The sequence below is a fragment of the Lutra lutra genome, chromosome 7, assembly GCF_902655055.1.
Source record: "Lutra lutra chromosome 7, mLutLut1.2, whole genome shotgun sequence".
In the NCBI taxonomy this organism is placed as follows: Eukaryota; Metazoa; Chordata; class Mammalia; order Carnivora; family Mustelidae; genus Lutra; species Lutra lutra.
The window spans coordinates 45,689,031-45,711,548 of NC_062284.1; the positions used below are offsets into that span (position 1 = coordinate 45,689,031).

General features: G+C 41.5%; 1 protein-coding gene across 4 annotated transcripts; it reads right to left on the reverse strand.

Moving 5' to 3' along the window:
• Positions 1-465: 465 nt before the first annotated feature.
• Positions 466-20,459, reverse strand: SPG21 (SPG21 abhydrolase domain containing, maspardin). Of its 4 annotated transcripts, none has more exons than XM_047739059.1 (9): positions 20,193-20,459; positions 16,595-16,681; positions 13,531-13,692; positions 9,602-9,682; positions 8,519-8,664; positions 5,263-5,371; positions 4,380-4,487; positions 2,243-2,383; positions 466-1,007 (listed from the first exon to the last, which is right to left on the reverse strand). In XM_047739059.1, the coding sequence occupies exons 2-9, from the start codon at positions 16,655-16,657 to the stop codon at positions 891-893; spliced, it is 927 nt and encodes a 308-aa protein (XP_047595015.1). In that variant the 5' UTR covers positions 16,658-16,681; positions 20,193-20,459; the 3' UTR covers positions 466-890. The 4 variants fall into 4 exon arrangements, with proteins under 4 accessions (XP_047595015.1, XP_047595016.1, XP_047595017.1 ...); XM_047739060.1 differs by lacking the exon at positions 20,193-20,459 and adding an exon at positions 19,928-19,990; XM_047739061.1 differs by lacking the exon at positions 20,193-20,459 and adding an exon at positions 19,479-19,500.
• Between the last annotated feature and the right edge of the window lie 2,059 nt (positions 20,460-22,518).

Here is a 22,518-nt window from a genome sequence, read left to right on the forward strand (position 1 = left end):
ACATTCTACAAGAGATTTAAGAGACATTCCCACTGAGGAGGAGACAAGAACCTATGAAAAGTACCTGGCACATACTAACAGCTCAGTAAATAGGGGCTACCGTTACTTGACAAGGAGCAAACTGCACCTTAGTGAGATTAAGTAACTTACCTAATGTCACAAAGGACTGGCCAACGACACCATGGCCTGCTTCTCAGAAAGTCCTAGGTCTATGTAGCCCAGTTGGGCAGCTACAGTAATCACCAAAGCCACTCACTGAAATTGAATTTTTATTCCAAATGACTGTAATGGCTAGAAAGACAACAGATAAAACTGAAAATGATCTGCTTAACCGGAAATTAGAAGTAGTTGATTTTGCAGGAGAGCAAACGGTAGGGTGACAGAGAGCCTTGGCACTTGTGATAATAGTTATGACCAAGAAAGCATAAAAATAACCAATGTCAAAAAAAAAAAAAAATAACCAATGTCCTTCCAATACACAATCTGGATGTGCAGCATTTACAGCAAATAACATAAAAAGAAAGAGAGGAGGAAAGAAAGGAAAAGGAAAAAGAAAAAAATAACCTCACAAAACCCCAAACCTCAGAAATTAACATTCCCTTAAGAACACGATGGTGAGAAGACTTTTGGTAGCAAAATTTTCACAATTCTTAAAATGGGAGTCTTCAAAAGTACTTCCTCAAATTCAAAAGCTAAAAAAAAAAACGAAGAGTTACACTGGCTCAGAAGAGCTGCTGCCTGTCACAAAGATGACAAACAGTCCCTACTTCCAAACACAGTGATCACCGGCGAACCCGACCACGGAACGGGGAGGCCGCCCAGCAGGCACTCCCGCCGCTGACTGTACAAGAACTCTCTGGACCACTCGTCATCAACAGGCGAAGCCGCAGCTACTGCTCCTCCTGACTGAGGCTAAGGCTGCCTTTCTGCACCTCCAGTTCCTCGGCGCTGACCATCGACGGGTCAATGGCCGCATATTTGGTTCCGTGGAATTGCAGCAAATGGATCTATGGAAACACAGGATCATTATTTTCATTGCCACGACAGCACAGAAATGTTTTATACTTCTAAAATTACAGAGGAACAGGGGCGCCTGGGTGGCTCAGTGGGTTAGGCCTCTGCCTTTGGCTTGGGTCGTGATCTCAGGGTCCTGGGATTGAGCCCCACATTGGGCTCTCTGCTCAGTGGGGAGCCTGCTTCCCCCTCTCTCTCTGCCTGCCTTTCTGCCTACTTGTGATCTCTGTCAAATAAATTTTTTAAAAAAATCTTAAAAAAAATAAATTACAGAGGAACACATGCCGATTACAGAAAAGCTAGAAAACACAGGAAAGTCAAAGAGGTATTTTGAAAAAACCCCAATGTGGGATCTTTGCTCCCTATTTCCTGTGTGACAAGTCTCTCCAAGTTCCTATAAACTCTTTATCAGCACTTTCAACGGTGGCACGCTGCTCTGTGAGTAGGTGTTTACCCTCCTACTTTGCTGCTGTGACTCAGGTCCTTCCCATCCTCTGCTGTTCTGAGTAAGACCGTGATGACTGTCTTGAGATTTTTTTGAATTTCGGGTCCTCTCCTTAGGATCCACTGCCACAAGCAGATGACAGGACTAAAAGACGTGACTGGGTTTTGAAGCTCTTGATACTTCTTGCCAAAGCAATAATTTCTCACTATTTTAATTAAGCCCATTTGGGTAGAGGGTGAAGGGGCAGTTTTTGTTTGTGTGTGTGTGTGTGTGCTTTTTTTTTTTTTAAGTTTTATTTATTTAAGTAATCTCTACACTCCACGTGGAACTCGAACTCACAATTCCGAGATCAGGCGTCGCATGCTCTTCTGACTGAGCCAGCCAAGCGCCCTTCCCTGTGTGTATTTTTTTTTAATGCATCAGAAATGGATCAGAAAGCTGCTTCATGAAGGTGTTTTGCTCTGACTGAATTCACTGTATTCAGGAGGCAAGGTCACATCATTGGACGTGGCTACTTCGGTATGTGTGGATGTGGGCCTGCTCTTCTTAGAAAAGAGACGGTAGGGAGAGAGTCAACTGTCTCTAATATACCCAGCTGAATTCTGCTATAAACCATTAATGTAAACCACCTTTTTCAAGTGACTGCCTCATTCCTACAGAGAACTCTGTAGTTCTCTTATTCTACCATCAAAAAGAAAGAAAGAAAAGAAAAGAAAAATAGCTTTATGTTTCAAACCATACACTTTGCGTTCAAAGTGCTCTGGCTTCCAAGCTGGGACTTACCTGTACATAAAGATTCACCTCTGCACTTCTGCACAGGTATGGGAAATTGCCTCCTGTTTTAAGGTGAGCCCTCCGGGCATTAGGATACAGTTTGTACATTTCTTCTTTAGCCTCGGTTGAAAGTGCACTCTGGTCAAATACCTTCAAAAAAAAAAAACAAAAAAAAACCCACAAAGCTGAAGCTTACCAGTATTTTAATATGTTCTTTGCACATTGTGGAACGTGCCTCCCAAAGCATTTCTTGCTTGTGAAGAGACACCGCTGAACCTCTGGCCATCTCCTACTCATCCCTGGTGACTTCTAACTCCAACATAAGCTACAGATTCTGTTTTCAAACATCTCTTGCATTCACTGGGGGAAAATCCTGTCATGAATTTTTTCTCCTCAAACACAGCTGACTAAACTGAAAGAATATTAATAGTGAAAGCCAATTAATTTCAAAAAGATCACTAAAATCCCAAAAGAACTTTTACTTTATTACCTAAAAACAGTTACATAAGTAGTATATGCTCAGTGGAAAAAAAAAATCCAAAAAAAATTTTTAAGAGTATAAGAAAAAGTCCAGATGTATTCCTGGGGGAACCATTGTTAGCAGTTTGGAGTATATGATTCTAGACATCTTTTAATGCCCACATAAACTTATGTTTACATACAAGCAAATAAGCTTTCAAAAAGTAATTTTTTAAATGAAGCACACATAAAAAGCATCTCCAATGGACTGAAGCTTATACACCGTTTTCAATGACCATGTACCCAAGTGGTGAGCTCAGCTTGGAAAGATGGGCAAGCAGTGCAAATGTACTGAGGACCAAATATTTTACCAAGAGTACTGAAAACCTCGTTCTGTGTCATGGCAAATGTCAGAATGTAGAGATTCCAGTTGAGAATGAGAAGTTATTATTTATATACTTGTAATGGCTAATTTCCTGACAAAAATCAATTCTTAAAAATATGTTGATTTTAGCAATACATCCATTTATGAGGCAAAGTTACATGGTATGCAAGTTACATGATTTAAAAATAATAAGCCAAAACACAATGGAATACCACTTTGCATCTATTAGCATGGCCATTATAAAAAAACAGGAAATAACAAGTGTTGGGGAGGATATGGAACCACTGGAACCCTTGTGCAGTGCTGGTGGGAATGTGAAATGGTACAGCCGCTGTGGAAGATGGTATCATGGTTCCTCAAAAAGTTAAACACAGAATCACCATATGGCTCAGCAATTTTACTTCTAGACCCAAAAGAAGTGAAAGTAGGCATTCAAACATATTTGTACACCAATACTCTGAGCAGCATGATTCATACTAGTCAAATGGCGGAATAACCCAAATGCCCATCAACAGACGATTGCATAAATAAAATGTGGTATATAGTAAAAGAGAATATTATTCAGCCTTTAACACATGCTATAACAGGAATAAACTTTGAAGACATTCTGCTAAGTGAAATAAGCTGGACACATAAGTATAAATATTATATGATTCCACTGACAAGAGGTACAGAGACTAGTCAAATACATAGAGATAGTATATAATATTATATATAATATGTAATATTGGTTACCAGGGTCTGGGAGGAGGAAGGACTGGTGAGCTAGTGCTTAATGGGTGCAGAGTTTCAGTCTGGGATGATGAAAAGTTCTGGAAATGGATGGTGGTGACAGTTTCACAACACTGCAAATGTACTTAATGTCACTGAACTGTACACTTAAACATGGTTAAAATGGTAAATTTCATTATGTGTATTCAACCACAACTCAAAAAATATAAGAAGCAAGCTTTTGTGCCTATGAGACTTTATGGAATTCTTGATTCTCTGCCCCTTGAGGCAACTTTTCTTCGCTGCACATATCTGGAGATGACAACAGCAAAAATACATCAAAATGGGTAAGGACTACCATGCCTGTTTATGTTTATCCTGATTTCAAGGGTGTTATTCCTACCAGGGAAAATATGGGATAAGCAATAAACTGACTGTTTTAGAATTGAAAAAGGGCTGTCCAAAAAAAAAAAAAAATCCAAGGCAGCATTTGAAGAGGCATACTGAAAAATTATAAAATAATTATGAGGAAGCTCTTGATATATACATTTAAAAAGGTAAAGCATCTATTTTACTTAAAAGGAAGCTTACATCCATAATGGTCACAGGGATGTCCCGAATCTTATGAGGTTCCACATAAGAATTCTGACAATTCAGGGTAAGTCTTGAAGCCAGTTCACTCTGCCCCAAACTTTCCAGCTGCAGGAAGAAACACAGGCAAAGTATTTGGATTAATTTTGTGCCTCACGTTTACATTAAATCCACAGCTGATATCTGTGCTTAGAAAGGTGGCATCATGTGTGGTGGGCCACGTCATCTGTGAGGAAATATGATGTACCCGGGAGACCAGCACTGGGCTTCCCAGCTGGTGGCGCTGTTCTGGGCATTCAGTAACCTTCAACCTGTGCCTCTTCAATCAGGTGCCTGTGGGCAGCAAGCCATTTCCCAAAGCCCCACACAGACAGATCAACATTTTTAAGAGATTTTGGAGCTGGAAGAGACCTCAGGAAAATCATCTAGCCCCATAGCCCCTTACTGCAAGTGTGCAGACTCGCTACTTCAGACTCCCTCAGGGAGGAGAAGGATCGGGGAGTAGAGTAAAAATACAAATTCTCAGACCCAATGCCCAGGATTCCAGTTCAATGGGCTGGCGAGGCTTTGGAATCTGTATTTCTTTTCTTTTTTTTTTTTTTTTAAGTAGGCTCCATGCGAACCCCGAGATCAAGAGCCACACGTTCTACCAGCTGAGCCAGCCAGGTGCCCCCAGAATCTGTATTTTTAAAAGCTCCCCTCAAGTGATTGTGATGAATTACTTACCAGCAGTAACATCTGTTGATGTACTAAAGTAAATATGGAAGACTGCTTAACAAACATCTCTAATACATACTCAATGAGACAGACAGATCATCAGGAACCAAGGAGACATGAAAATTCCTAGTACAAGATGGCCCCCTTCTAATGCCATGATCCTTACCCTGTCCACCATAAAATCAATAGCATCAGCCATCATAGGGTCCACTGGGCCAGATGAAAAGTTTCCAAGAACGATTTTTTTGAGCATAAATGATGGCATCAGCCAAAAGCTGTAAAACAAAGATCTGATAATTTAAATCTGCAAGACTACACAAAAATGCAAATATTCCATTCACTACTGTAGCTTTGTATTAGCTAGGTACTTAGGATCTAAAGATAAAAAGAGCTGGTCTCTTCTTTCAAACAGCTGCTTTTGAAGCATCTTGTTTTTACATATATTTTCCCAAGCTCCCAAAGAGTTATGGTTTAATATGATCAAAGTTTTGAGGATTTAGAATAATTATAAGCAGTATTTCAAATACCTTTACCAAAGTAGACATTTTGATAATTCTGAGATTTTGTTTTAACTAATTGGCTTTATTTCTAATGGCTAAACTATTTCCTTTAGAAAACTAGAAACTTGGGGCACCTGTGTGGCTCAGTCAGTTAAGTGGCGGGCTCTTGATTTTGGCTCAGGTCACTATCTCGGGTCGTGGGAGTTAAGCCCTGCCTTGGGCTCTGTGCTCAGCAGGAAGCCTGCTGGAGATTCTCCCTCTCCCTCTACCCTCCTCACCCTCTGAAATAAGTAAATAAATCTTAAGGAAAAAAGAAAGAAAACTGAAACCTTAAGATCTCAACCTTCAGGTTTCTATCACCTTTTGAATGACTGATATTTCAAAATAGCAAAATGAAAGAGTTATTGTACCTCCCGAAGTTTGCTACAAGCAGATTCAACTGGACTAATTCAAAGCAATTCAATCTACCAATTTCTGTATGTGATTTTTAGTTGGTATTTATTCCATTAATTACAAATGCTAAGAGCCATTGTCTAGGGCAAATACTACTTTCTTTAAACCTATGCTGAAAATGATTTATAAAAGGAGCAGACTAAGTTCTGACTTGTGTTCTCTCCATGGAATGGCTTGTTGGAAGTTAGCTGAGCTTCCCTCAACAAGCACAGCTGGTCATCTTTCATTACCTTTCTCCGTCCCGCCTCTTACGGCTTCCACATCTTCTCAAGGTGATGCTGCCTAGGTACCCCCTGTGAGGGGCAGATCCTGTTGGTTTTGCCTGCCCCTGTAGCCTCAATGTGTGGAATGTAACAAGCACTCAGATACCTGAGAAAATATAGCTCACATGCAGGAGCACAAAGTAGGGGCAGCCACTTTGGAAAACAGTGTGGAGATTCCTTAAGAAATTAAAAAAAAAAAAAAAAAAAAAATAGAGCTGCCCTATGACCCTGCAATTGCACTACCAGGTATTTGCCCCAAAGACACAGATGTAATGAAAAGAAAAGCCATATGTACCCCAATGCTCATAGCAGCAATGTCCACAGTTACCAAACTGTGGAAAGATGCCCTTCAACAGATGACTGGACAAAGAAGATATGGTTCATATATACAATGGAATATTATGCCTCCATCGGAAAGGATGAATACCCAACTTATGGAGGAGAAGGAAAGGAAAAATGAACTGGGGGAAATCGGAGGGCAAGACAAACCAAGAGAGACTGTGGACTCTGAGAAACAAACTGAGGGTTTTGAAAGGGAGGGGGTGGGGGGATGGGTGAGCCTGGTGGTAAGTATTAAGGAGGGCACCGATTCCAAGAGCATTGGGTGTGGTGCATAAACAATGAAAAAAACAAAAACAAAAAGAAAACAAAGTAGGGGCAGTCTTGGCTTCTGCAATTAAAACAACATTAAAATCATCAAAAATAATCAATGAGCTTTAGTGCCTTGTCTGGACATGAACTCTTTGTAGCTAATGTATTGTTGCACAATTGCTCAGCAAACTACTGAGATAACATCAGGAAAAGTTTTTAAAAAGACCAGACTACCATTTTTTTTTTTAAGTAAGCTATACGCCCAATGTGGGGCTCAAACCCAGGACCCAGAAATCCAGAATCGCATGTTTTACCAACTGAGCCAGACAGCTGCCCCTTCAATTTTAAAGAGATGTGAAAATCATGAGAACAATGTTTACCTATAGCATTCGGGGAAAATCAACCTGGTCATACAGGTATGTATATTCACTGGGCCTTTTTTTCTTTTTATTTTTTTTAAGGGTAGAGCCTAGCCTCACTAGCAATGAAAGAAACCACATTAAGTCAGCTTTAAGGTGACTATTACATACTGATCAAACTACTTGAAATGTTATCTTCAATGAAGGGATGGCTCAAAGGAAACAAGCCCCCCACTGGTTGCCCCACAAAGGATTCCACCATTCCCATTGTTCTGGAAGCTGACTATTGTTAACATGTCATGATGTGCAAAATGTCTGCTGACAGACTGAATGTTCTATTCCCTCTATTTTTGGAAACACATCTCAAGGAAATAATCCAGAAAGGGAAGGAAAAAAATGATTTGTACAAAGATTTACAGTAGAACATGATGAAGAATAGGGGGAAGCCACATGCCTAAAGAAACTGTGTCAGTCGATATATAGCAAAATAGTAAGTGGAACAAGCAGAACACTGTATTAGTTCTACAGCCTCTGTATACAGGCTCTGTATAACTGATACTGTAAGAGCACATGAATGTACATTGAACAAAGCTAAACAATAATTCAGAATAAGAGAAATAACTGAATTCAGAGTTTATTCCAGCTTTTTTTTTTTTGCAAAGGTGATTGTTTCTAATTTTACTTATTTAAAAAATTTTTTTTAAATATTTATCTATTTATCTCTTTATTTGAGAGAGAGAAAGAGAACAAGTGGGAGGGGCAGAAAGAGAAAGAATCTTAAGCAGACAACCACCCTGAGCACAGATCCCCATGCGGGGCTTGATCTCAACCCTGAGATCACAACCTGTGCCCAAACCAAGAGTTGGAAGTCCAAATGACTGCACCACCCAGGTGCCTCTGATTGTTTCTTTCTTTCTTTTTCTTTTTTAAAAAGATTTTATATATTTATTCATGAGAGACAGAAAGAGAGGCAGAGATAGAGGGAGAAGCAGGTTCCCTGCTGAGCAGGAGCCCCATATGGGGCTTGATCCCAGGACCCCAGGATAATGACCTGCGCCGAAGGCTGACCCTTAACCACTTGAACTACTCAGGTGCCCTGTTTCTAATTTTAAAAGCCAGGGTAGTTTCAGAAGATGGAAGTAGATATAATCCCTGCGCCCCGCTCCTTATTACAACATAAAAACCCCAAAAGTCCGCTTTTTAAAAAATTCTACTGAACGAAAGTCATAATTTTGGCCAAATGTTTACATTCTTACCTGTTTGCAGTCCAAGTTTGGTTGAAGATAGAGGTGTCACTGAAGGAATTGCAGAGGATGAGGGAATGGACTCTGGGAGATTTGTGTGTATATTCAGCAAATTTCTGGGCCAAAAAGCCACCCAAAGAAGCCCCAAAAAGATGAACCTAATTCCAAACAAATACAAGAAGGATACTAAAACAATAATCAATCCTGAACATAAATAACCCTCAAAAAAGTTGTTTTAGTTATCACCAAGCGAAGAATATAATGTCATCACTAGTCATTAGATGAAATAACCATAGCAGTTCAACATTCAGGAAATATTGTATTTAAAAACAATTTAGACACATCCCATCAAAACAATTTGTGTACACAAATACAAGGTAAAAAAAGAAAAAGCATTACCTATAGGTTGCAATAGAAAATGAAGCCATTTAGTAATTTATGTTTAAGAAAATTATGATTTGATAATTCTACCCCTTGGTACATACTTGAGAGAACCGAAAATGTATGTCCACACAAAAACCTGCACATGAATGTTCAGAGCAGTGTTATTTCTAACAGCCAAGCAATGCAACGATCCAAATGTGCCTCAACTGACAAATGGATAAATGCAATGTGGTTCACCTACCCGACGGGATATTATTTGACCATAAAGAGGAATACGAAGTACTGAAAACAGGCTACTACTAGGATGATCTGTGCAGACACTATGCTAAGGTGAACAAGTCAGTTAGAAAAGATGAATATTGCATGATTCCATTTATACAAAATACCCAGAAAGGGTACATTTACACAGGCAGAAAGTAGATTAAGTTGCCAGGGCCAGCAGGAGGAAGGGTCAGGAGTGATGGCTAATGACTATGGGGTTTCTTTTTGGGGTGAAAAAAAATGTCCTAAAGTTGATTGTGTTGATGGTTGCATCTATCTGTGACTATATTACAAACCCTGGTCACACACTTTAAAAGGGTAAATTACATGGTATGTGAATTATATCTCAAAAGAACTACCACTTAAAAAAAAATGAAAGGTAACACCACCCTTTACAATGTAAATGTTGCATTAAAATCACATTTAAATAATTAGTTTTAGGGGACTCACTTTATCCAGTTGTAAATGGTCTAAAAGTTTTCTGAATCCGTCACAGAATTCGAGATGGTCCCAATAAACTGGATACTGCAACTGAAATAACATTAATTAATAACTATATACAAATGAAAAATTTAGGACTCCCATAACAGCACTTCTCATTTGCTCAAGCTGTCCTCCTTATTCAAACTATGTGAAAATAAGCTCTCACCTTCTTCTGAACTTTGAAATTCACATTTTACCTAACAGACCAATTTAAAAAACAGCACACTAGTGGGGCGCCTGGGTGGCTCAGTGGGTTAAAGCCTCTGCCTTCGGCTCAGGTCATGATCCCAGGGTCCTGGGATTGAGCCCCAAATCAAGCCCCAAATCGGGCTCTCTGCTCAGCAGGGAGCCTGCTTCCTCCTCTCTCTCTGCCTGCCTCTCTGCCTACTTGTGATCTCTATCAAATAAATAAATAAAATCTTAAAAAAAAAATAGCACATTAGTGGAATCGAATAACAATTTCAATTCACATCTATTTCCTTCCCAAATAGCTAAGAAACTCTGAGGTTCATGGATGAACAGAGCAGAACCCTTCCTAGTAAAGAAATACTGTTTGCCCTTAAATCTACCTTAATTCTAAATTATGGCTCTAAATAAAATTCTGTCTGGGGAGAATTCCCTCTTTTTTTGGTAGCATGGCTTAAAGGGAGTATTCAATAAAATTGTTCCTCTTTTTTAAATTGACTTAGTCATTCTGATTTCTTGTACTTTTGTAACCAAGGAAGTAGGGTGCTTGACCCTAAGTAGCTTAAGAATTCCGATGAGGAGGAGGAAAAGAAATACAAGTCACTAAGTCCCTTGAGGGGATTCTAGCTTGTCACCTAAGAATTGCCCTCTCTTTAATAGTAAGTAAATGAGGGGCACCTGGGTGGCTCAGTGGGTTAAAGCCCCTGCCTTCGGCTCAGATCATGACCTCAGGGTCCTCGGATCGAGCCCCACATCGGGCTCCCTGCTCACTAGGAAGCCTGCTTCCTCTTCTCTCTCTCTCTCTGATTACTGCTCTGCCTCCTTGTGATCTCTGTCTCTCTGTCAAATAAATAAATAAAATCTTAAAAAAATAATAAGTAAATGATGCCTGACAGGCTGGTTGTTTTAAGCACTTAGATTCATTCTGTCACTAACAAATCACTGGAATAGATACTGCCAAGTATATAATAGGATAATTTTAGAACTGATGGAATTATGTTACTTTTATTATTAAAAATTTCATTTGTAGGTAAGATTCCACTATTCTGACAGGATGGAAAAGAGCCTCTCCCTAGCAGAAAATTTGAGAATTTGAGTCAGATGATAGAAAAGAAAGAAGATGATGTATTTTTTATTTTTTTATTTATGTTTTTAAAAAAAATGTATTTATTTGACAGAGAGAGCACAAGCAGGGGAGCAGCAGCAGAGGGAGAGGGAGAAGCAGGTTCCCCGCTGAGCAAGGAGCCTGACATGGGGCTCAACCCCAGGACCCTGGAATCATGACCAGAGCCGAAGGCAGACACTTAACCAACTGAGCCACCCAGGTGCCTCAAGAAGACATTTTTTTTTTTTTTTAAAGATTTTATCTATTTATTTGAGAGAGGGAGAGCGCATGCCTGCCTGAGTGGAGGGGAGAAGCAGAGGGAGAGGGAGAGGGACAAGCAGATTCCCCACTCAATGCAGAGCCTGGAGCCCGATATGGGGCTTGATCCTAGGACTCAGAGAGTAAGACCTGAGCCAAAGTCAGATGCTTAATGACTGAGCCACCCAGGTGCCCCAAGAAGGTATTTTTATGAAGTCTTTAATTTAAAGATATCTATGCCCTAGATAGGTAATAAAATTGTATACAACTTAACATACAGACATACACATAAATATATACAATCGAGTACAAGTAAAACTAGAAATCAGAGTAAGATCAGTGGATTGTATTAATCAATACCCTGATTATGATATCCTACTATAGTTTTGTAAAATGTTACCACTGGGAGAAACTGGGCAAAGAATAAAAGGGATAGCTCTGTATTATTTTTTGACAACTGCATGTGAATCTATAGTTATCTCAATAAAAATTTAAATGAGAAAAGGGCCTGTGCCTTTTAACTGTGAGATACTAACAAGTATCTAGTATATTTTAAAATCTCATGGGGGGGCGCCTGGGTGGCTCAGTGGGTTAAGCCTCTGCCTTTGGCTCAGGTCATGATCTCAGGGTCCTGGGATCAAGCCCCACATTGGGCTCTCTGCTCAGCAGTGAGCCTGCTTCCCCTTCTCTCTGCCTGCCTCTCTGCCTACTTGTGATCTCTCTCTCTGTCTGTCAAATAAATAAATAAAATCTTTTTTTAAAAAAAATCTCATGGAATTAGGCACATAAGGACAAAGTAACTTTGAAGTCACCATTGGCCTTTTCTGTTTATTTTTAAGAAATCTCTACACCCAGTGTGGGGCTCAACCCACAACCCCGACACCAAGAATCACATGCTCCACCAAATGGGCCAGCCAGAAGCCCCTGGACTTTTCTTTATTCTTCATCTAGCTAATGAAATACGGAAATCCCACATCAAGAAGCTTGAGCACTAAAAGAAGTACCCATCTGGAAGGCAAAGCAAGCACGACCTGCCAGTTAGGAGCAATAAAAACACAGTCAACTTCAGATAGTGCTCTAAAGTGAGAGAGAAGCCTGCAGCCACTCAGGCTACCCCATCCCCGGCTGATTAACAGCGGCCACCAGGAAAGCTACTACTGTGTCCTGGGCTGCAGCGGCCATCTTGCTCTCCTAAAATGCTGTCCACCAAGAGGAATTTATGAAAACCCAGAACAAAGGAGGATTATGTTGCAGAGACTCAAAACACACCATATGAGGAATGATTAAAGAATGTGGAGAATTTTGCCAGAGAAGAAAAGACCTTGGGGGAAGGCAGCAGGCGGTGCTGATAATAACTAGTTTTCTCCAGAAGGGCTGTCAGGAGGAAGAACTGGGATTTGTTTTGTGTGGCCCTAGTTGGTGATAAACCCAGTAGAATTTTCAGTTACCTTCCAAGAGAAGAGATCTGGTCAGAGTTTTCTCTCCTTCAGACAGTAAATAAAATAGTAACAGCAATACTCCCACAGGGAGACCTGTTTAGGTGTTACTAATCCAGCTCCCAGAAACAACTGCCTGCTCAAAGCCGCAGAGTCTCTCCATCCCAGGAAGCCAGACCAGCCTCCACTGTTACGCAGTCGGGGCATGCCACAAAACTAGTCGCAAACAACAGCGACTTCCTCACCTGCGCTGCTCTCCCAGAAGGGATTTGAGAACAATCAACGGGAAACTAGATTTAGTCCAAACTCAGTAATAGAACAGAAAACAGAACACTTCTTAACCAAATGCTGAGATTATGTGCATTATAATGAATAAACCTCATCTCAACTGTTGAAGACTTACATTAAAGCAAGCTTTCAGTTACCCGAGTGTTAGCAGACCCCTTTCTGTGGGAGAGTGCACATTCATCTCCTCTGGAAGCAGCGGTATCATGAACGAGGAGGGGAAATGGAGTCAGAAGACTCCAGTCGGTTCTCCCTACACCTCCTAGTGGCCATGACCTGCCACGATCACCCAAATGACCTGAACCTCCATTTCCTCATCTGTAAACAAGGCTGATGCTTCCTACTGTTCAGACTTAAGACAATCTACGTAAAAGCTAGGCACAGAGGTTTCCACAGAGGTCTGTTCCCCCTGCTTCTCTGTGTGTCCGTGTACTGCACAGCCTTCCTTCAAAAGATTTCATTTCACATTTAAGAAAAGGAAAACAGTATCTTCCTTCCATTAAAAACAAAAACTAAAACAAAAAAAGACACCAAAAACATGGGCCATTACTATAGTCAGAAACAGAAGCACACACATGTCCATTAAATGTGGACATGAATTGTAATACAGACCCAATAATACTTACAGCTATAACCCGGTAACCCCAGCCAGTCAACGCCAAGATCTGCCTGAAAAACACATCAGCAGTTCCACTGACAGGGGGGAGAAAGATCAGAGGACACCTGATATTTCTGGGGCCTGCATCATACAGTGACCATATTTTACTATCATCATCATCCACGATAATCTGGAGGGAAAGTTAGAAGAAAAGAAAAAAGGAAAAGCTTATGGATTTGGTTTTATACTGTTACTTTATACTACAATATCTCTGACAATTTTAATGTCACTGCCTTGGTTGTTACAAGGTTCCCTGGGGATCCCACCAGATTAGCTTGTATAATAAACTGCTTTAGTCTCTTTTTCCCTCTTCAGTGCTAACATATTACACAGAACTGCTTCATACTCTTCCAAAGAGCTGCTTTTTTTCAGAAATCAGTTTTTAATTTTCTTTCCCATCCATGATAATATGAAGGCCCTATTCTGTTTACCATTAAAAAGTAAATTCTGTATATGGCATCTTATTTCTTTCCCATACTTCTGGCTGTGTGTGTGTAGGAGGCAATTTGCAAAGTCATTCTCCAGCGCTGTCCAGAGGGGAGAAAAGACTCCAGGCTCTCGGACAAACTAGGGAGAGATGGTCACACTCAGGAGATGGTTCTGGAAGCTGATCCAGACCATGCCTCTGAGGCGGGAGACTCTTGCTAGAGAGGAAGGATGCCGCAGCTGTAGGTGTCCCTGTCCTGGGAGAATGTTTCAAACCAGTCAGTCAGGTGTGGGGAGTTGGCAAAGGGAAAAACTGTCTTTCTGGGGAAAAGAGGGTAGGGAGCCTCAGCAACCCTTCTGAATTAGTAGTTCTTAACTCATCAGGGGAAAAAAGATGAGCATTAAATAAGCTGAGTCAAGTCAGGTGCTCAGTGCTGAGTCTGGCAGATATTTTGTGTTCAGTGAGTGTTAGATATCAGTATTATTCACTGCGTAATCATTTTTGTTTTCTCTGGCTCACTTTTTGGTGGGATTTGGAAAAGTACATTTATTGCCTGAACTTTTGCCAATGCAAATCAATATTTATGCTACTTTCCCATTAAAAATCTCAAGGTCTCCAGGTTCTGTTTTCTGAGAGCTCCTAGCTGACAGTGCTGTGGGCCCAGGGGGTCACTGTGGATGGCAACACACTCACCGAGATCATGGATGTCACTGGGAGCAGACAAATGGGGCAAGGTAATGTCCAGAGGACCCTAACAATTCGCTTTTGGACTTCCCCAGCTCACAGATGATGACAATAATATCTCATACCTGTGTTTTTGCCCTTTGTATTTTGCCACTCACCATTTTGCTTTTCATTGTTTTTTTGGGTTTTTTGGGTTTGTTTGTTTTTGTTATGATTGTGATGAAAATCTCTTAACGGCTTTTGACAGTACACACAGTAAATCCCGATCCTGTAGTAATAACATTCATATGAGATAAGATATTCAGATCTCCAAGATTTTCTAGGAAATTATTTCAGTAATCCATTTGAAGTAAGTTTATCACTTCAATGTTCTCAGAGTTCCCTGAATGGCAAATCTGTCAGAATTATATTTGATAATTTTAGAAGACACAGTATCTCTTTGATAATTTAAAATCTAGCACCACAAAATTTCAAGCAAACTTATCATGACTTGTGGACCAGACTGAGGTCAGTCTGGAGAACATGACATCAATGAAACTACTGGCTATAACTACTTTTAAGAATATTTCAAACTACTTTTAAGAATATTTCAGTGAGGGATGCCTGGGTGGCTCAGTTGGTTGGGCAGCTGCCTTCGGCTTGGGTATGATCCCAGCGTCCTGGGATCGAGTCCCATATCGGGCTCCTTGCTCGTCGGGGAGCCTGCTTCTCCATCTGCCTCTGCCTGCCATTCTGTCTGCCCGTGCTCGCTCGCTCTCCCTCTCTCTCTGACAGATAAATAAATAAAATCTTAAAAAAAAAAAAAATATTTCAGTGAGTCTGGTGTCTTGGGTCTGGAGATCAGCTTGCTGAGAAAGTGAGTCCATCAAGAGGAGCTCACATGAGTTACTTGCAGGGATGGGACAAGGTAGAGGGACCCCAGGAGCCAATTATCTTTTAGCATGACAGTGTTTCCCAGGGAACAAGAAGGAAGGGAGGCTCCTTTTGGTAAGCAGTGAAGTATTTCTGGCTTTGAAACCAGAATAATTTGATTCTAATCCAGACTCTACCAGGCTGTGTGACCTTTAACAGGTTAACCTCTCTGGATATCAGTTTTGTCATCTGTGAAATGGGCATCATTACCCACTTTGTTAAACCATTCGAAGAATTAAATAAAGTATCCAGGAAATTCTACAACACTGCTGGTTATATAGCAGATACTCTGTTTATAATTGGAGGAGAACTTTATCTCAAATTCTATATGGAGAAAAGTTCTGTTATTAATTCAAACCTGCATGGTGCTTTCACAGATGTCTACCCTGACAAAATGATTATAATAGAGACACAGAAGATTTTCAGATCACAGTAACTCTCATACTTCTGCAAAGGGATCAGCAAAGATTTTGCTCTGTGGCTTAACTAGCTTTTGTCTAGTGTGATCCCCAAACATTTGTGATTATTTAGGGACTCAGAGTCAACAGTCAAACTTCAAGACAAGTGCTTGGGGTTTTTGGACATCCCAGGTAAATAAGGTTTCCTGAAGATGACTACCACTGCAAACAGAGGACCTATAACGTGACCCAAAGTAAATCTTAAATCCGAGGAACAGTAAAAGGCTTTATAACATAATCTGACCACACTTACTATGTAGTTGCTGTTACTGCAAGTTTTCCCCTAAACGGAGTACATATACTCCTGCTTGCTTGGATACATAAAAGCAATTATAAAATAATGAGTATAGTTATACCCACTTTTACTCTTGAATGAGTCTCAAAAGTTGACTGCACTTGACAAAGAAGAGGAGAACTTTATGCTCTGTAGCCCACAGTCACGATACTTGGCAATAACCTTTACTCTCAAACACTACTAAGGCATAACATCTCAGTCACAAAAACAAAACACAAGATTTTGAGAAGAAGAGGTGTAGTAAAACCATACATACCTTTTTAAGGGGAACTGTACTTCTAAACCAGTTATAATCAGGAGAGACTTTAATCTCTCCCATGATTAGCTGAAATGGAGGTTAACCCTGAAATAAAAGCATGTGATGTTTCATGTCAAGAATTCATGTTTACATCAGAACTAAATGTAGAGTCTGGTCTAGCTATACCAACAATACCTTAAATGGTAAAACCAAGGAAATGGACTATTTTACCTCTTGTATATACTTAAGCTACAGAAAACAATTTGGTGAAATCCTATAGTCATAGCGCAGGATAGGGCCCTTGAGAGATAATGACTCCAACTCCCTCGTTCCTCCAGATGAAGAATCCAATCTAGAAAATTTAAATGACTTACCAGAGATCCCATGGCTATTAAAGAGCTAGGACCAGAGGCAGGGGAGAGTCTTTTCTGACATCAGACTGCCTGCCCTAGTTAAATGACTGCAAACTCTGTTGACAGTATCTTAGAAATCTATTTTAACAAAGATGTAGAATTATAGGGAACAGTCCACACTAGAGAAAGGAGGTTATGTAAGCATGCCTCCTGATCACTTCACAAAATGCCATAAATCTAACTCTAGTGGAATATAACTTCAGAACTTCACATGTAGTTCTTAATGCAAAATACAGGAAGATTTGCTGTTCACCTTGGTGTGATTAAAAGTGATATAACCTCCTCCGAAAGATCTGTGATAAAATACCAGAATAGGCTTGGAGGCACTGTATCTAGCAACAAAACATGTGCCTTTAGAAAAAATTGGTGATTTCTAGCTTTTAGAGCTCTGTGACCTTGGAAAAGTCACCGACCCTCTTTGGGCTTGTTTCGTCATCTATGACTGTTTCACCACTGTATCTCCAAAGTCTAGAATAGGGCTTGGCACAGAGGTGTTATCCATTGACAAAATGGATGACTATGTCCTAAGAAGACTGGATCAGGCCATCCTAAACTCCCTCTGACTCAGCCCTGTAAAAGCTTCGGACTGGCTGGGCATCTTCAATTGAAAGGCTGCCCCTCTTTGCTAAAGCATCTGTGTTATGTCATAATAAGAAACTGAAATTACAGCTCTCTGTTGCAGATTCTTATTGCCAAATGAGGAACTTCAACCCACCGGTTTGGAAGGATTCAAATACTTGCTGTTCATCCTGTCCTCTACCCCTAGGGTAAGTCTGGATTTCCTAATAGGGCTAGGATGTGTTCATGACCACTAGACTTAACTCCTGGGCTGACTCTGAATTGTCATTTTAGAGGTTCTCTGGACTGGCTAGGAGCTGGGGACTCTAAACCCAATGAAACTCTTCGCTTTTGGCCTCCCACATCTGCTGTCTTGGGAGTACAAGGAACTAACAGTCTTAACAGTTACCTCTAACCTTGCGGGGTTACTAAACTAAACCCCAAGGAGATGGCAAATGTAGACATCCATTACTAAACCTGACTTACAACCCTGACATTGTAATAATGGTCTGTTCTCTCAAGGCTAGGACGGTGATTTTAGAAAAGTTTGTTAAAATCATAACTTGTTCTAAAGAGTACTGAGAATATCATTAGCCAGTCTTAAGCTGAAATCAGTGTGCACAAATGCAGTTATAATTCATACTGGAATAAAGAAAATCATGCTCTACATATCCATTTTCTCTTAACAAATACTAACATGTTAAAAAAAAATCTAAGCCATTTATCGACTCAGCAGGTTTATAGAACACCTAAGGCCCTTAAAGCCAAATAGTTAGCTTCTAGATTTGTCAAACTTGGGACAAATTATTCAGTTTTGGAATCGGCTGCAATGTACAAACCAAACTATCATAAAGATCACACGCAAATTGTACACATACAGATACAGACATACATGGGCACACACATTCACTGTCATCCATTTCTTCCCACAGCAATAAGTAGAAAGATGTTCCTTACCACAGTCCGCGGTATTATTCACAACCCACTCAGCATTATAACTTTTTATAACTAATCTCATTAGATGGAAAGATTCCACCCAACTGTGACTACATTTTTGTAGGGGCAAGTGATTTTAACACTTGTGCTAGTTTGGCAGCACATGAAAGGTAAGACAGATACCAAACGTTGCATTTGACCAACTGACATCTAAGTGGGGGGAAAAAACAACTCACTGCTGCAAAGGCAAAGCAGCTGTGAGTGGTATGAAAAGGAAGTTTGTTCTCCTAGCTCTCTTTCATTCTCTAAAGGGGTATACTTTTCCAAGTCACAAGAGGAACATTCTGTATATGGGAAAAAAAAAAAAGTTAACTGAGATTGCGACCAAACTGGTCAGTATTAAATAAGAAAGAATGTGGATCAAATGTGGACTGATTTGATCTCTCACAATTCAATTCTTCCACAAAAACAAAAGCACCTGTTCACGCTGGTGGGAAAAGGGCTGCAGAGATCAGCCTCAATCTTGCCTAAGGAAACCCCTCCTTAAGGAAAGCTTTTGACACCCAGTTCTCTCTAGCCCTTGAGGTGCTAGACAATAAAATTGCCAATTTTGAGTGTGCACCAAGAATTACATGCACTTATCCCTCAGGGTTTCAACAGAACCTGCCAGTTTACAATCAGCGAGATTGTCTTTAAAAATGTTTAAGTCACATAACCAGCTTAACTAGTCAGAGGTTTTTGGATCCTTTATCTCAATCTGTAGTTGATCCGCAAATGGACAATCTGTGATTATTAATACCAGCAATAAGTAAATATTAGAACCTGAGAGTCTCTAGGCGATCCAACTGGCTTTTTTAAGAGCAAGTCTCCATAGCTCACCACACCAGTAGAGAGCTATCCTTTTTTCAGATCTCTTCAGGGGCAGATTTATCCCTATTCTCTTCAGGAACTTACTCCATTATAGTCTAAACCTCATGGGAGGAAAAGCTGCCTACTTGACATTTCTTCGGTGACACCTCACCTTGTGCTGTCTTGGGATAAAAGCTCTTGGAAATTTGCACACAGCTATTAAGTTACTCCTGAGTCTCTTGAGTCTTTCTGCTACAAGGAGCTGGAACATTGCGCGAGGAGACAAAGCAGCAGCATAAATGCAGAATTTATAACTCCCCAGGAAAACCAGAAGAGGAAAAGCAAAACACTAGTCCTGCTACCTCCCTCACACCTGGCAATGACAAAGACATTTGTCACTTTCAGGCTGAGGTGCAATCTCCAAAATAACTAGCTTCTTTCTGCTCAGAGTTCTTAAAAGTTGAAAAACATATTCCTGGACTGCAGCAGTGTATCCCCAGGACCGGATTATAGCAGTACGCTCCGGTCCAGCGCCCCCCACCCCACCCCCACGCCAGATGATCCAGATACAGACCCCACCCACCCCCAGTCCCACCGTGAAAGCCTCAAAAAGGCAGGGTCACAGGTACACCGACCACGTCAGGAACCCAAACTCGACTTCAGACAGACAGACAGACACACACACACACACAGAGGGACGTGCGATCACGTGCATGGTCACATGGACCAACCCACTAGGGGCCACACTAACAAAGTCACACCAACGGAGGCAGCCGCGCACACTACATACACACCCACCTGCAAGCCTAAACACATCACACACCCACACCCCATTTCCCAGGCCCTCACCCACCCCTCACCTGCCGTGGCCTCCCCCACGTCCCTTTCCCTCCTCCCCAAGGCGGCTCTTCCCTCCAGTAGGAGCGCGGGCCGTGGGGGTGGCTGGGCCCAGGTCACCGCCGGCAGCTGAAGCACTCAGTACCCGCAGGCGCTGCGAGCTGTGGGGGCGAGCAGGAGGGCGGGCCTCCGAGGGGCGGGGCGCGCGGCCGGGCGAGCCTGGGCCGCCGCGCTCCCCCTCGCCGAAAGGTCCGCGCAGTGGGCGCGAGCCTCGCGCTTCCGGGTTCGGAGGAGGCGGGGCCACGTTATGAGGAAGGGGCGGGGCTACGTGGCTCCGCCGGTCACCATGACGACAGGACGAAATGCAGATCTAGGTGAGTAACTCCGGGCGCTCTCAGTTCGTCCTGCCGGTTGGGGATCGGTGTCCGCCTTGGAGGTGGCGGCGCTCTCGGGAGGAGATCCGAGTTGCCTCTGGGTCAGCTCTAGGTCACCCATTCGATCGGGCACCGAGGGAGAGACTGTGAGAGTCGGGGGCGCCTGAATCCTTGGGACCTGCCTCTGTCTTCAGTTCGCGCCCTCCTGGAGGAAGCAGGTGCGGACCGTTTCTCTCCGCCATGTAAAGCTTTGGGGGACCCCTTTGGATTACAGGCTTTGGTGAACAGCGCTTTGTATACTGTCTTTGCTTGGCAAGATTTTTTTCCTCTTGGCACAACCAAGACGCCCTCCGTAGTCCTCCCCTGTAACACTCCTCACAACACTTTCCAGACTTGGGCTGACATTCTGAGGGATTTCTGAGAACGGCTCAGAAAGGCTCCCCCAAGCCTCCAGCTCCTGCATCACTTTCCCTTAAAGGTATATAGAATATTAATATATTTGTAAACTTTTAAGTAAAATGTGGCAGAGGTTACTCACTAAGGCATTTGCAGTTTGCTGAAAAAAATGTGTAATAAGGTTGGATAACATGTAAGTCTTGTTTGAAGTCTTTTTGTGATCCTGCAGCAAGGTCCTGTTGAAAGTGCCTCCCCCTAATCTGTTTTAGGGAAAGCTTTTATCCGGTTTAAAGCCTTTGGTTTGTGCCTCTACCGGCAACTGTTTATGGGATTAAGGTCAGGGGAGAATCTGAGTAAATTGCACCCTTAGTTGTGACCTCTGCCTTCCTGCTCATGAACGTTGGGTCCCAGTCTAGAACTACAAATCCCAGACGCATTTCCCAAGACCACAATCACAGTTTAGCGGCTCCTCCCCACCCCAGCACTTCTTTCAGAATTTTCAGTCAGTCATAGGAAGTGGTCTTTTATTATAAACACCAGGTAGGTGCAAAGGGCATGTTTCTACAGATTTTTAACCTGTGGCTTTTTCCTCAAAACTTTGGAATAGTTCAAAGAACGGAATAAATTCCAAATCACTGGTTGTCTGTAAAGACCATTATGGATACTCATTATTTATGTCTCCACAGGTGGGCTCTGAGTTTTAATTTAGGTCGAAGGGAACACAGTAATCGACCAGTGTCTTAGCACATGATTTGGCTCATAGCAGGTACTAAATGTATATTCAATGAATTAATGAGAGAATAAATAAATCCACACATATACCTAACAGTGAATTCCTTATTTCCCACATCTCCTGTTACTAAAGACCTCGCTTTAGTAACAGCTCTAATGAGATTTAAGCTATGGATATGCCTAAACATATAGAAGTCCTTATTCTGTTAGTTTTGTAATAATTTTTAACTTGACTGTTGATTTCATTATGTGTATTCTTTGTTGCATGTGAACTTTTATTACAATGTAAACGATCAAATCCAAAGTAATGAACGTTTTCCTTCTCTGAGGAAAGGACCCTGTGGTCATGTTTGGATCTTCATTTGTCCTGTAACACATGGCTGGCACATTATCCATTCCCTAATGTGAACAGGGAACATTTAATCTCTGTGAATTCCAGTTGTCCTGTAATTGCACAACTGCAGAGAGCAAACTTTTGACCCAGGGCAGGCCATGGTACAGGCAGACCTGGTGGATATGGCTGTGAGGGTTTGCAGCTGTCACGGTTGGGGTCTTCCAGATGGTTCCCACAACACCAATCCCTGTTTGAGAATCTCACTTAAAAACTGGAATGTTCACAAGATAATCTGTGAACACCAGGCAAAGTAAACAGATGGCCAGCTGGTTCTCAGAATTGCCCAAACTCAAGCTCTATCCTTCAAACTGATCTTTCAATAGGATAATATTTGTTTTAAAACACACGTGCAAAATAATCCTAGATATATCTCTTATGCATGTATGTACAGACAACAAATGGAACAGCAGTTACCTCTGAGGAGAAACTGGAGGATGGACGGGTGGTGAAGAA